Raw genomic sequence first — 12,545 nt, forward strand, 5'->3', positions numbered from 1 at the left:
CTGCCGAGCAACTTCTTTGCATTCCAAATGCCACACACCGTAGTCAACAGCAGATCCCTGTCGCGTGCCAGCACCGACTCCTTCGTGTCCTGTTCGATAGCATGGACGATGTCTAATTTTTCTTTTATGCTGAGCACCCGGCGTCTTTTATATCCGAGCTTTGGCATGACGCGAGTCCTCGCTTGCATGACGCCATAACGCTCTCTGGCATGGCGGCGAAATGATGTTGACGCGGCTTCACGCGCAAACGCACAGGGCACTTGGAGGCCGTTGTTCCGATCTCTGAGGCTTGTTGTTCTGCCGGGCCGCCCGATGGAGACGACGCACTGTAGTGTTTGCGCGACGAAAAGTTGAAACGCTACGGTTTAACAGATGCGTACGCAATAAGCTGGTACGGTTTATGCGGATACAAAACACATTATGTTCAATGGCCGCTGAGTTGAGGATTTGACTACTTTTAAAACGAAACTACTGTTTAAGCGGGTACGGTTTAACGAGGTTTCACTGTATAACGAAATTTCACTGTGGCCAGAAAGGAATGCAGAGAAAATAAATGGAAATTTCCACAGATGCAGATGGCCAAAGATGGAACTACAATTGCCTGCTTGCAAACACACCCCTCAAATCGTGCGCCCTGCGACAAGAGGGACCGTCGAAGCGGAGCCGCATCATGCTTCGAATAAAGCCCAAGTGCGATAAGATACTAACACCGACTGCTCACTGTGTGCTTTAGGCGCGAGTGAAAGTGTACAATGGTGAGATAAGAAAGGTGGTGGGCTTCACGAGTGACACCTTCCTGTGCGAGCAACAGGAACGAGTATTGACTCGGTGGTTACCACACATTCAGTGATGTCCAACAAAGGTAGTCATTCAATGGCACAGAAGACATCTCTACAGCATTGTCTGAAACCTTACGCTGCTTCCAATATGGAGAATAAAGTACATGATTAAGCTTGTGAAATATAAATTTTTTGGTTTGAAGCAGTCAAAGTGAACAGTAATTAGCGTTGAATAATTTCAAACAAAGCAAATAGTTTGAATAGTAGTGGAATTCGCACAAAGCCTTGACAGAAGAGCCACATGATGACAAATTTAAGTTGGCTATTTACTAGGAAAAACAAGGGAAACAGGTTCATCTCCGGAGCAAGGTGCGAGACCATGTTATTCCATGATATAACCAGCGCTTGTCCTTGTCGCTTCTTTTTGTGCTCTGTGTTTTAACTCTCGCACTGGTTATATCATCATCCCTGGAGTCAGTTTATTTTCGAAGTGCCATTATTCAGATATTTTCATGCAAGAACACAAGTCGACATTTCTTACAGCTGCAGCAGCACAGAAAATTTGTTTGCAGGCCCTTGTTCACTATGCCTGCTTACTCTGGCTCATAATTGAGTAGGTGCAGAAATCAGTAGGCAAATGCAAACAAATCGATCTTTGAATTGTCTTGGCTATTAGCTATGTGATGGAACTTGCTCACCAAAACTGAAGCTCTCAATTATACATGTTTTAAAATGTGGCATACTTTTTTGCATATAACACACCTTCAAAATCTTTAAAATATAATGGTAAGATTGGGGTGTGGGTTCTACACCGATTCCAACTTGAGGTGTGGCTTCATGGCCACGCGAATTCCACCTTGAGATGTGCTTTCACGGCAGCGCAACTTGCGCTTCCGTGAAGCTACTTTTAGGGTGTAGTTCTCTGCCATCAGTATCACCAAAGAGATGGGGAATAGAGCCGCTGACCAACAATACTTGGCCAATTCATGCATCTGCGCATAGAGACCTTTTACAATGATTTCAGCACTGTATGCAGTTATTTATGGAGGTTATATGGATGGATTTCTTTTTCTTTTCGGAGTGTTGTAATTGGGGGTGCAGAGAAATATGTGTACATATTTGTTAGTTTCGAATGCTGAAATTCGAGCCGAAGGGAATACTCAATAGCATAATATTCAATCGAATATTTGCACCAGTCTATACACGACTGTAATAAATGAGTTCGGCTGTACCTGCATTATGATAAGCACAAATAACATTGCTATGGGCCAGTACTACTGAAAACGAAAGCACATGCTAAAGGAGCAAAGATATAGCAATGATTTTATCAGGCACATAATGGAGCAGCGATGTAAAAAATGTAAAGTACCACTTTCTTGTTGAACCACTGCCTTTATTTAGTCTGCAGCTTTCATGGCCATGTCACTAGTCAACGAACAAGTTGTGGAGGCCCACAGCTCATAAAATATCAGCAGAATCAAACACTCTTTCTGCTGATACATGACGAAAACCACACAAATGAATACAGTCAAACCCGGCTATATCGAACTCTCAAAAAAACGCCTATCAGTTCGATATAGAGCATAATTCGATATAAGCCTGCTAAATAATTGGATGTCATAAAAGCACATACCATTTATAAAATCACTTTATTGAAGAAACTAGAGTAGTTTCGCATAAATTAGTCCTGCATTTTCTTCTGCTTGGGCAATTTCGCTGCCTGCGACGCACGCACTTTCCCACGTTGTCTAAGGAGTCCGAGCAGCTGAGGCCGCAACCTTCCGCATTCGCGCAGAAGCACCGGACTAATGCGAGTGCACCAATCACTTCGGAGGATGTGGGCAAAGGACAGTAGTTGCTTTCCTCAATGTGCCTACTTTCATTTGTGCTCGGTACGATGTCGGCGATGTAGTCTTCGTTTCCGGGCTCTCCCGTGGTCGCGACACCATCATCTGCACTCACAAACTCGTCCACCGTTGATTCGGATGTACCGGAAATTTTGACAGCTCGCTCCAAACTTCGGCAACACCGGCAGCGGCTTCGCCGCATTCATTAAAATTTACAGTCATCACCGAGCACGCGGAAACCGGAACGTATGAAGAACCCCTCGTACGCGGCCGTGCGCACGCGTCGGGCGCCATGGGCACCGGGTTGCGAGTCTGGCCACTTTAGCCCTTATCGTGCCGAGAGTGCTCCGCGGAATCTTGCACGCTGCGGGAACATCCAACTTCTCATCGCGTTCAACGCAATTTATGATTTCGAGCTCCACTACGAAAGGCGAATTCTGCCGCTTCATCACGGCAACACTGCGGGATACGGCCCACAAGGCTCAAACACGATAAAGCAGGAAAGCAGCCAAACAACTCGCACTTTCGCCATCTTTCACGAAGACAGCACAAGAGCCTCTGATTGGCTGTCTGAGCGAGCGCTGAGGCGGGCCAGGATCATTTTTTGCTGGGGAGTGTCAATAGATAGTGATCTAAAGAAAGGAAGGACGCTTGATTCTGCAACCCGTGATGGAGCACGGCGAAGCGTCGTCAGGGGAGAGGGAATGGGAAGTGAAAGATGATAGAGAAAGAGGGAGGATGTGGCCTAATAGACTCCACTATGCGCGACAGGGGGAGTGTCGACGGCTCGCCCGAACAGCCCGAGGCAGCGCGGTCACGGTAGGGAGAGCGGTTGGATGTTAGTTGGATGGAGCCGCGCCGCCGGGTTTCCCCGCTACCGCGTGGGAAAGCCAACTTCTGGGGGCACTTTCCGCCGCTTGACGTTCGATATATCGGGAGTCACTGCAATATTTGTTCGATGTAAGCGTAATTTTTGCTATATATACTCATTGTAACTATACCGTGACCAGAAATTGTTCGATATATAGAATAATTCGATGTAAACGGGTTCGATATAGTCGGGTTCGACTGTAATACGATGCTCATGGCACTGTCATGTAAAATGCGGCCTCGTTAGCGAAGTTACGTTGTCGGAAATGATGTTCTGAGACCAAGTTGAATAATGTGCCTACAACTGTGTGAACAATTAATCATGTTCCATTTCCAAGGCACTGGCCCAACTACAATGCAGCAGCGAGGGCTACAATCTTGATTTGTCATTTTCAATAAGTGCTTGACCTGACAGAACATACAATTTACAACTTCAGCTGCGGCTTTAACGGGACAATGTGCAATTTTTAATGCCCATACACTGAACGCATTCAACAAAAGCAAGGCACTAGGTCAATAATCATAGGAACTATGCCCATCCAGATGTTTCTACTGTCCCGTTTGTTCCAGCTTTATCAAATCAGCATGCAGTGAAAGATTGAGACTGGAGTCTCAAAACTTGTAAAGCTGCCCATCATGAGCTTTCTTTCTTTCTTTTTTTTTTTCATGTTGCTTGCCCTGCAGCAGTTGTTTATTTAAATGAACATGTGTAGGCCCCCTTCATGTAGAAATAGCAGTAGTGGCTTAGCGAACTTGTCGTCCACGAGCCAACGCCTACAACTGACTGCCTGATCCATTCGTAGCTTGGCAGCTCATAGCATCCTTTCCGAGCATGTAAGGTCCTGCACGTCATTAGGGAGTCAAACTCTGCGTTTAGTAAATGAGGGTTTACACACCCCAGGCACAGGGCTGCGCCGGTGAAACGGTGTGGAAGGCGCACTGTTGCTGCCAGTGGCACTTCGTGATGGCTTTGCCTGGCTGCTGAGGGAGGAATGTGCGGGGCTCTTGTCAACACCAGGCTTCTTGGCAGAGGCACCTCCCGACGGGCTTGGAGATGGGCCCCGGCTGACCATACTCCCAGTCCCCGACGTGGCAGTGGCCACACAGGGCCGAGTGCCACGGTTGCACCTGTGCAGAGCACGAAGTCAGTGTACAATTTCAGATACGGCTTATTTGCTCACTGATTTCATATTGCTTAAACTTCGGAGATTTTTGTTTGCATGCTTCAATCAAGTGCTTGGGATCCGTTTGTTTGGCTTGTGCACAAAGAATGATAAACTACCATTGTATGTGCACCTCTATTGTTGGGAAAGCAAGGTGCTGCAGAGACGCGGACTGTTTTCACTGTTTGTTGGAAGCCATTGTACAAAAGAAAACTGGATCAACTACGACGCTGAGCATTTTATTGAACGTTGTGCGACAAAAAACTGCAGTTCCTGCTGTGAAATTTCAGCAACAACAAAACTGTGGTAGGTGAAAAATTAACCAATGATTACGATGCTCCCTAATGCGAAATTTGAATGCAGCCCTATACGTGTTTTCATTTTGCAATATATTGAGGCAAAATATTGGAGAGAGACATGCAGCAGAGTCGGCAATTGTTGAAAATCTTATCTGCGGGTCAAGTGCGTTGGCTTTCATACGTGATTCGCCGAAGGTTCCAGCGTAATCGCTGGTGCCACTTGGTTTACAGGAAGTACTACACAATTTGCAACGCACATACAATCAGTTTACAAATTAATCGTAAACCATGACAATCGAAACAAGCGTGAACGAGACCAAACCAAGAAAACCAAACAAGCGCAAGTGAGAGCTGACGTGAGCAGACGACAGTACAAAACTAGTGGTCCAGCTGAGACCACATACTAGTATGCACCGACCAGTCGGGCGGGTCTGCACGAGACCAGTTTCTTGCACGCATGTGTCCGCCGTTAGTGGCTCGCATTCTTCAACTGCCACACTGTGTTCACTCTTTCATATTTTGCTGTTGCGCTCGTTCGCTCGGTAATGCCGCCGCCGCTTGTTACAGGAATGGGTCATTAAGAGCTGTGCTCTAAAACATTTGGAAGTTGCCAGAACAAACGTTTTACACTGTATAGTTGATGCAAGGAGAAACCAGCTCTGTATTCTTCAAATTTATTTCATTTTGCTTTCATTACTTGTACTCGCCAAGTTGACTGACAATTTATAGCAGCCAAGGATGCTGGCTAGATAATGACAGGGATAAGGCAGCCACATAATGTTCATTGTATGATAAACTTTCTCCAAAATACTCCAGCTGGTACAACTAAACTTTATTTTTTTGATCAGCCAATTGAGAACAATTAATTGAAAATACTTTGAACAGACCAGGGCACAATGGCAATAATTGGGCAAAAGTGGGTACTCAATTTGTGATAAAAAAATAAAAGTAGTAGTAGAAGAAGAAAAATGCTATCTCTGAATTTATTACGATACACTTCCATTTCGATATATAGTTGCATGTTTTTTATATGTTCAGTTCCTCATTTCTTTGCCTGATGCTCCACGTAAAACAAGAACGAGAAAACAATGAATATACAGATTTCCCCAAGCTCAAAGAAACAAAAGAGCTTTCTAAGAGTACATTCAGCTGGTTGAAATGGAGCACTTGGAACACATTCACCTGGCTCATTCAGAGCGCCATGTTCTAGATCAGAGCACTTGGAGGCATCTCACCTTTGAGCTGGGAGTGCAACCAAGATCCAACAGAATCTTAATCACGTAACTACTGTAAATGCTCTGGGAGCAGCTAGCACGTTCAGCTGAAGCAGGCTTTCTCTGGCTCCAATCTCAAGAGCTTCGTATAGCTGCAGACCGATTTGGAGTACAGTAGCAGCCATTCGGATGTACTATAAGTAAGCCTTGATCTCTCAATTTAACGTAAAGCATACCGTAACACAACATGCGCTTATAAAAATCCTCAAATATAGAAGAAAGGAAGCCAGCTGTTTAACACATAGCTCCTATTCGACTTCAAACCAATAATATAATACATCTTTAACAAGCTCCCAGCTGCAGCAATATTTAAAATACCGATTCACATTCATGGTAATCTACTAGTGGACCATACATGATACCCTCAGGTGCATTGTGACCCACCAATGAATTATGCACCATTGTACATGCAATCGGAATCAACAAAACATTTCCCCAGCATTTGTAACGTTAACATATTGCAATGACATCACCTCTGTGCAATAAACATCAAGGAAAAAATAATAAAACCACCCAAGGGTTGCATGATGTTCATGCAGAACTGTGTGTGAATGTTATATGGAGTTTGATGTCTCGCAGCAATAATGGGACTATAAGATGCGACATGGTGGAAGGCTCTGGACCAATTTTGATCACCAAGGGTTCTTCAACACACAGCTGAATGTAAACGTACACGGCCATAGCCCCCTAGAATCAAACCAGTGCACTCTTAATGCCACATCCATTAAGCCACCATGGCGGGTCACAGGAAGTAGGCAGTGACGTGAAACACACCGAAAGCAGAAGCAATGAGTCTGCCCGCAGGGGTCGCAGAAGTCCCAGCCAGCGCCAGCCTCTTCGTCACATGCCCTGGAGAGCAGAGAATCTTGCCATGCAGCCACTTTTGCCTTCTGTGCAACCAGTGCACAGGGAGCCACGTGGGGTCCCATCGGCGGTTCGGGGGGCGCCAACCGCACTGGCCGCGAAGACTGCGACGTCCCAGTGGCACCACTTGCAGTCCTTGCTGCCATCATGGCACTATGGAGGTAGCCTGGCTCACAAGGTGATGTAGGAGGTGTCAGAACAGCTGTCAAACCGGGTGGAATGCCAGGCTTGGCACCAACGGGAAAATTGTGCGGCCGGGGAGGTGCACTGCCATGCGTGCCACCCGCTGCACCGAATGGACCACTCACTACTGCTGGGGCAGGAGTTGCAGGGGTGGTGCCTTGGGACGGCTCGGTTTGCTGTCCCGGCACCACTTCATCACTTTCGGCAACGAACACATAGGATGAGGGATACCGCAACTTGACACCACCTATGAGGAAAAAAAAATTTGGAGTACTGAATCTTTGCAGTAGCTTTCCTTTATCACTCGGCACACAGGAAACATACTGAAGTTCCAGTGACAGCTTTAGTATTTCATTTTGGCCATTTGGGTAATCGTATACAAAGCAGCAACAGACCTTTAGCCGAAACTTTTTCAAATGTATACAGTGGAGAACTACACAACTGCAATGTTACAGATGGATGTAGCACCATCCGGTAAAGAAGAGCCCACTCTTTCACAGCAACAGTGTTGACCTTTGTTGGGTGTAACAGTGTCCAAATAGAGAGACTATCTCAACACAGTGACCAGTTGTATAAGTTTCACTGGAGTGAGAAGCTTGAAATTTGTATATCTCTTGCCCCATCTGCACTGCTCACCATATACACCATATTATTGCTTGCCAAGTTGCTGAAACAGCACCTGGATGGGCACAATATCATCATCATGAGCCTATTTTATGTCCACTATAGAACAAGGGCTCTCCCACCAATAAGGTTCCAGAATATCGGGCACAGTTATTCTTTGTAAATGTACGCACCTACAAGGACCTCAAGAGCACACGGCAAGGGTTCTTCGTCTCCGGTTGAGGAAGTTGCGTCGCCCCGATGGGCAGAGTTGCTGAGGAGAGGCAGTGGGTAGAACTGGTGCCACTCAGCCAACAATGTCTGGGTGGACACGTCATTCTCTTTGAATCCTTGGCCTGTCAGCACACCAGCCAGGCCATAGGGCCCCAGAATCACTATTTCACACAGAAGTGAAAGGAAAAAAAGAAATGGGGGGAGGGGGGGTCAAGGATCAACATGAATATTTGCATTGAGGCCAAACCAGGGAGCTTGCAACTTGAAAAGCAATTAACGGCTATAAAAACAAGGACAAGGAATGCTCTCTGAGCAACAGGCATTTCCTTTTATGCAACAGCATTGTGCCCTTACAACCTGAGAGTTCCCTGCTTTTTAGCAGGAGATCTTAACTCCACTTATAACAGTTGTTCGGGTACCTATCTTGCAAACGCTTCGCACAAACTGTTCAAAACAAAGGAACTCATTCAGGTAAAACTGGCAGTGAAACTAACGTCGTAAATGATTAACAATATTAGCTAAATGCAGCATGACTGATGCCACAGCCATAATTACTGAATCACACAAGTAGGGAGGGTTGTGTAAGGTATGCTCACAAGCAGCATGGTGAACTTTGTGAGCTTAGCTGAGTTAATACTGTAAACATTATACAACATTGACAGGTCACTAGTAATACCGCTATGTTTCCCCATAAATCAGGAACATAAATGGGGCACTGTAATTTCCTGGTCATTCCTGGCCAGTTATTGAGATGCAATACAAGAAGCAGTCAAGGAGAGTGTTTCAGCTGTAGTAGCCGTGGGAGATTAGGGCACTGAGACAGCAAAAAAATGTTGTGTGGGAATTATTTTTGTAGAAATTAGTTGTGTGGAAAGAAATGCATTCTGGCTGGCATCATCTTCATGGAAGGAGATAAAAAAATATATTCAGTAAGAATGTCTGTCTGGGGCTAAGCAATGGCAACCATCAGGGGCAGAATTGTAAACAAAACAGTAGTGACGTTGGTATTACTTTCCCCACGGCAACAGTGCCGCCACATGACGTTTCTCACCTTTACACGGGCTTTGGCTAGCAGACTGTGCAGCCAACAAATGCTGCCTAGAGATACGATGGATGGGTGGGTGTTGCCGCACATCAACGCTGGCACACACTGTGCTGTCACCATGTACGAAGAAGTGAAATGAAAACGAAAGCTGTGTTCCACTGGAGCCCCTGTAAAAGAAGAGGGGGGAGGCCACAGTGGCATTTGCATAAGTGTAAATTTTCAAAAGAAAGATACTATCACATAAATTCCTACGCGAATCATTACGAGACTACTTCAATGTGTTGTTGCGTTTCCACGTTGCCCTGCATTTGAACAGTGGCTTAATTCAGACTCCAAAACCTACACTTGGGACTATACTCCATTCTTAGAAACTGGCTACAGAGTAATTACATTCTATATTTCAACGTAATTATTCATGACAGACATTCTGATTATTTATTTCTGTTCACTAGAGGTGGGCAAATATAAACTTTTTCGAATACAAACACTAGTAAGTGTCAAATGTTGAATCGAATATTGAAGTGAAAGGACAGCTAATTATCAGCAGCCTAAAATGCTACCTTAATGCCCTTGTCTCAATAAAGCACTACTTAAGGGTAGTTTATAACAATGAGAAAAAAAATTTGACCTTTCTCTTAAGCCCTTAAAGGGGCAGGCAAAATAATTTTAACTGTATTCGTCCCACGTATGAAAGAGCCACTCCTACTGTGAGAAGAAGCTTGGCAAGAGAGAGAAAATGATCAAATGAAAGATACACGGCGACGGTGCCGCTAAGTACCCACACTAGCTTGTCGTCAAGTCATGCATTTTGATGGAATCTGCTCGTGCCTAGTTAATTTTTATCAGTAAAAACTTAGCAAGTTTCGATAACCTCCTACGGTCAATTTAATGAGACTAGAGTTTCAAGACAATTGCGTCCCTTTAATGAGGCCAGCACTGCATTAATGCAACACAACAATCATAAAAAACACTGTCCTTACCCCCTATCTTTGTCTGAACTATCGCAGGGCTGAAGAAACCATTTGCCCATCCTGGTAAATCCTCTTGATAATAGGCACCTGCAAGTGTGCAGGAAACAGAATGAAAACACAAATTAAGTACCATACATATGTTAGTGTAAGGAACCTTCACAGTTGGTGGTGATGAAATAAGTGGGATGGTTGTACACTCGGAATCGCCACTATTTAAGAATGAAAATGCCCAAAAGCCCCTCACAAACAGTTAGCAAATAATTTGCTAAATACAGCACCTCAACACAAATCCGTTAGATAGTAGGCTTATGCAACTGCGACATGAGTGAGGTTGGCGACATAATGTGTATAGGGCATTCCATAAAACATAATTTCTGGATCCCTTGCCACACTTGGCTTTACCAACACCAAAAAGCAGCAATACATTTAGCATTGAATATTGCAAGTTAGGTTGCGATCGCAGTCCTTGGGGAAAGTACTGTTGTTTCAATGTCATCTGAATATGCAGAAAACGCACACACTTCTAAATAAGTATGTGCATTATCTGCACATTCTGAATAATAGTGATCTGTATAAGATGAGCTGCTAAATGTCTTAAATTTCTAAGTCATTATATTTATCTAGCAGTACACACATTCACAGCAATGTCAATTGTGTGCCTACGTTGCCTGGGCATTAGTCGCTTTTTGAAAATCTGCCTCACAGACTTGCACTTGCCAAAGCCTTCATTCATGATAAGTGGCAACACGCTGGGGTGACATACCTTTGTATAAGGTTGTGTAGAGCCTTGAACAATAGGGAACGACACTCGTAGGAGAGGCCATTTTCCCAGCTGCCTTGCTCTGTGTCTGTAACGGAAATTATTTGCTCTGTCATGCATGGATTGCTATGAAATGAGAGGAAAAAGACAGAGGTCCTAAATGTGCTGATATAAAACTGCCTAACTAGTCCCAAGCATTACTTCAGTGATGACATATCAGCAAACAGCTCCTATATGAAGATGGCACTTTTTGCAATGTACAGAGCTTTTTAATGCATTCATAATCATTGCCTACAGACAAATGCCATAATCATACCAAAATCAATACACTCAGAAGTCAGTGTTCTTTGTGTCATGTACAGATAACATTGACAACTTGAAGTGATTATTTCTATTAATTTTTATATTCAAGAAACCAAAAGAAGTATACAAAACACTGTTTGGACAAATAGCTTAGAAGGTAGTAGTCAATATAATGTGAAATCTCCAGCTTTCTTCCCTGCCATATTCTCACTGCATAGTAAATAGGTTCTGTGGCCCACAATGTACAGGCATTTATCATATCAATGTACAAACAAGTGTCTTGAGCTGATATTTGTAGATGACACAGCCTCAAGTGTAACTGCTGTCAACACAAGGTCGCAGATGTTGCACCAGTGTTGCTCTGCTTAATACATTTTTTTCTGGTTACCTGTTGACAATCATTAATGTTTTGAATTTCCAACACAGTAAACACTGATGACATGCATGAATGAATGTTGAGTTGAATAGCTTGAACAGTATTCCAGATGATTTGGGCAAGTCATACTAACATAACACTTCTTTGATGACGACTGGCATGTCAAGATGATGATGACTGAAGTTTATTGGCACAAGGGCATCTAAGGCCAAAGAGCGCCAGGACATGTGTTTTGGTTTAGCAAAATTGTGAGTTTAGACTATGACCTAAAATAAAGGCTGGATGTCAAGATACCTGTCAGTCACACTTATCCAAGCTAGTGAAATGTGAGAAATAATTTCTGACAGGAATGTAATGGGAAAGAGCAACAGCTTCAAAAAGGCAGTGGATTAATAAAACAAAACTGCATGTAGTTTCCAAACTGTGAACAAGCACTACTGACACAAGTTGGCCGCGGCTGCCATCTGCGTGGCGGAAACGTGCAGATACTTCAAGGGGAGTACGATGTCGGATAGTGCTTAAACGCAGCGGCAACATGAAAACTCGCGAGTCTGCACATCCCGATTTGGACGCACCCGTCAACAGCTCCAGTGCGATGGACTAATTTTGGGCCGCCGAAACCGGCACGTTACGGATTGCGCTCAACCGCGCCCCCTTTCCCGCCCGCACGCAGGCGTCATCCTAGCGAGCAGCCGAGCCGGTGGTCGCCGACGAGCGCGCGCGGGTAGGGCCGTCACGTGACACGACACGCCGCCTCCTACCGCCTCCACCACCTTGGCGACCCCTTTCGGCCCCGCGCCAGCGGCCCGGGCCTCAGGAGCGGGAGGAAGCGGCCCCCCTCGGCCAACATCCCTCGCCGCCGTTTTCGCGGTGCGCAGCAGGCAAATGCCTACACGCGCGCCACGCATCGATTGATCCGAGGCCCCCTTACGTGCTGTTGCGCCGCCGCGCACGTTCTTCTTTATTCCACTGGT

General features: G+C 45.1%; 1 protein-coding gene across 4 annotated transcripts in view; it reads right to left on the reverse strand.

Annotated features, from left to right (window-relative positions):
- Window positions 1-12,545, reverse strand: part of LOC126519683 (mediator of RNA polymerase II transcription subunit 13-like) — a 176,105-nt gene that overhangs the window by 110,812 nt on the left and 52,748 nt on the right. For all 4 annotated transcript variants that reach the window (XM_050169063.3, XM_050169055.3, XM_050169049.3 and 1 more), the window contains exons 3-8: window positions 10,896-10,980; window positions 10,142-10,219; window positions 9,168-9,328; window positions 8,077-8,277; window positions 7,007-7,526; window positions 4,393-4,624 (exon numbers count right to left, since the gene is read on the reverse strand). In XM_050169063.3, the coding sequence (XP_050025020.1) occupies window positions 4,393-4,624; window positions 7,007-7,526; window positions 8,077-8,277; window positions 9,168-9,328; window positions 10,142-10,219; window positions 10,896-10,980 (1,277 nt within the window). The remainder of the gene's footprint in view (window positions 1-4,392; window positions 4,625-7,006; window positions 7,527-8,076; window positions 8,278-9,167; window positions 9,329-10,141; window positions 10,220-10,895; window positions 10,981-12,545) is intronic.

Source organism: Dermacentor andersoni, chromosome 3, assembly GCF_023375885.2.
Source record: "Dermacentor andersoni chromosome 3, qqDerAnde1_hic_scaffold, whole genome shotgun sequence".
NCBI lineage: Eukaryota > Metazoa > Arthropoda > Arachnida > Ixodida > Ixodidae > Dermacentor > Dermacentor andersoni.